The sequence below is a fragment of the Myotis brandtii genome, unplaced genomic scaffold (assembly GCF_000412655.1).
Source record: "Myotis brandtii unplaced genomic scaffold, ASM41265v1 scaffold356, whole genome shotgun sequence".
Classification (NCBI taxonomy): Eukaryota; Metazoa; Chordata; class Mammalia; order Chiroptera; family Vespertilionidae; genus Myotis; species Myotis brandtii.
In genome coordinates, this window is record NW_005363687.1 from 81,351 (window position 1) to 84,049 (window position 2,699).

General features: G+C 49.6%; 1 protein-coding gene across 1 annotated transcript; it reads right to left on the reverse strand.

Annotated features, from left to right (window-relative positions):
• Window positions 1–1,531: 1,531 nt before the first annotated feature.
• LOC102252698 (mannose-binding protein A) lies at window positions 1,532–1,913 on the reverse strand (the record flags this gene model as incomplete). Its single annotated transcript, XM_014544200.1, has 1 exon — window positions 1,532–1,913. A coding segment is annotated over one exon (348 nt), but the record flags the coding sequence as incomplete, so codon positions are not given.
• Between the last annotated feature and the right edge of the window lie 786 nt (window positions 1,914–2,699).

A 2,699-nucleotide genomic window follows, 5' to 3' on the forward strand; every position in this document is an offset into this window, starting at 1 on the left:
GCTCTCTCTGGTAGTTCAGATACAAAGAAAAACAGAATAGAAAACTAATTTTAATAAAAACATTTTATTAAGTGTCCTTTGGGATATTCATGAACTATATTTCAATCTTATTTGGTGAATGGCCTCAAAGTGGAGCTGAAATTCACTCTCTCCCCAGTTTGCTGCATGGGTTCTGCAGCATCTCAGCTCCACCGACCCTGAAATTGCTACAAACATGCATGGTCATGAGCAGGATTGTGCGCCCACAGCATCAGAATCCTGCTCAGAGGGGGTTTGGTTCGCCTACTGGTTGATGCTGCATCATTTGACCCACAGGGTGTGAAGCTCACCATTGGGGAGTTTTTCCTCTTGAGTCTACTAATAGTGGACCCATTGACCTATCATGGGATGAGGGTGTCCCTAGAGGAAGAGAACACTGAACACGGACAGACTGAGACTGATAGTGCCCTGTGAAGAGGGAGGTCAGGAGTCTGCCTGACCTTTTGCCCCCCTCAGTGATGCTGGCATGGGTCATATCAAATCAGTCCTAAAAGTATGCTGGGAGGAAAGGCTGTCCTTTGTCCTCAAGATTGCCCTGGTGACTCTAAGGAGGCCACAGCCACTTGGGGATTCCTGGGACTAATCATGGTGCCGTGTTGGTGTGGAAGCAAAAGGGGTTCCATGGAACGTAACCTCCCAGGGTGATCTGATCACAGATTTCTAACTGGGCAGGTCACAGTGAGTAGTCACACTCCAGGCATCTAGTGTTTTTAGTAAAAGGGTTAACACACCTTTGAACTGCCTCTTTGCAGATGCCTCAAGAGAAACCACCCTCAACAGAGCACGGAATCTCGTCACCTACCCTGCAATCCATTTTCTGCCTGGCTTTCCTCCACCTTCAGTTTTCTCCCTTACATCCTCACTTCCAAGTGCAAAAAGGAAGCTAAAAACTGTCATTCTGAGAAGCATTTTCTCAGGCTGTTGTCTGGCTTCCAGGTGTATCCTTTGTTTAGTTCAGATAAACTTTTATAAACATTCTCTACAGCTTTGGACTTCTAACATGGACATTGGATATTGCGAGCTGTTACAGTAGGCAAAGATTTTTCTGGTGCAGCACATGAGCAGCTAAAGACATATCCATGTCACAGATAGCACTGGGTTAGCCATGGGGAAGGATCAAGTGCATCAAGTGGTGGCAGCTTTGGACAAAAGGAATTGGATCTCTTGGAGGCTGAGATCTGCTGCTGACTGACACAGATGTGGCCCTCCATGGGTCCCTGTGGCTGGCCACAGTGTCCTCCCTGAGAAAGGACAGGGCTAGACTGGGCCCTTTCCATGGTGTGACTGTGACCCAGTGCTATGCTCTTACGCAAGACAGAGGATGTCCTCTGCCAAGAACTGGACCAGAAACCCTTATGTCAGCCTCTTTTTACTCCCTAATCCCATAATCAAATCTATCCCTTCATTTTCCTCCCATCCCCACCAACAAATGAGTCAACACTGGGCATGAGAAACACATCACTGAATTTTCTTTTAGGGCAGCAGAGAGCTCAGTAGAGCCAAGGAGGGGTTGAGGAACTGCCTCTTCAGGCTGGGAATTCACAGACGGCCACAAAGGAGTAAGAGCAGGAGACAGCATTCCAGATCCCATCCTTTAGAAGGATCACACAGTCCTCCCCTGAGCCAAAGTCATTAGGCTCATCCTTCTTCCAGTTGCTATAGGTCAGCCTCCCTCCTGTCACATACACAAACTGGCCTTCGGTCGCTTCATCTGTGATGCCCAGGAAGGCATGGTCATTGGCCAAGTCCATGATGGCTTTGTTCTCCTCGGCGTTCTTGGGGGTGGCCACGGTGGCCTGGAGCTCAGCACACAGAGCCTTCACTTTGGAAAAAGGCATCTTTTCACTGTTGGGCACATAGAGCTTCTTTCCAGATCTCTTGCCCAAGGAGAAGGTTTGCACTGAAATCACAAAGGATGGGTGGGATTGACTCGGCCTGGAGCCCAGGCCAGTAGGTGACCACGCCCTTGTTGGGGAGTCAGGACTCTGAAAAGGAGCCCATGTGCAACCCCCTCAGGTCAGGTCCTAGTGAGGGGGAGCTCCTCAGGGTAGGGAAGGCCCTGGCAGAGCCCCGCCTCTCCTGGGGGAGCCTGTCCTGGAGACATTCCCCCTGCACAAACTGCCCCAGTGCAGGTGGACAGGGAAACAGGCGTGGGCACCGCTGCCAGGCTTGGATGCCAGGATAGAAAGGGGCAGGGACAGCCATCTGAGTACAGTGGGTGCTGAGGAAGGAGCAAGGATTTGGAGGCAGCAGACCTCCATGCAAGCTTTCCTTTACTGCTTCCCATCTGGGTGATGGTGAATGAATTATCTGTAAATCCTGGACCTATTTCCTTTAACTTGTAAGTTAAATAAGCATAATGCTCACAAACAGCAGTGTTGAGAGGACAGAATGAAACCATATTATGAGAAATTACCAACCTAGCACAGGTCCTGGTATATAATCTGTGTACACAATTGTTAGTTCTCTTCCACCTCCTGAAAACCCAGAGCACTCAAGCACAAGGGGAGAGCGGGAACCCAGTGAGGCAGGAAGAGGCTTACATTTTTTGATGCGGTCCAGTACTGCCTCCAGGCTCCTCAGCTCTCTCTCTAAGTTAGCCAGCTTAGTCTCCGTAACTGCAAAGCAACGGGAGAAGGGCACATATTGAGAAAAAGACC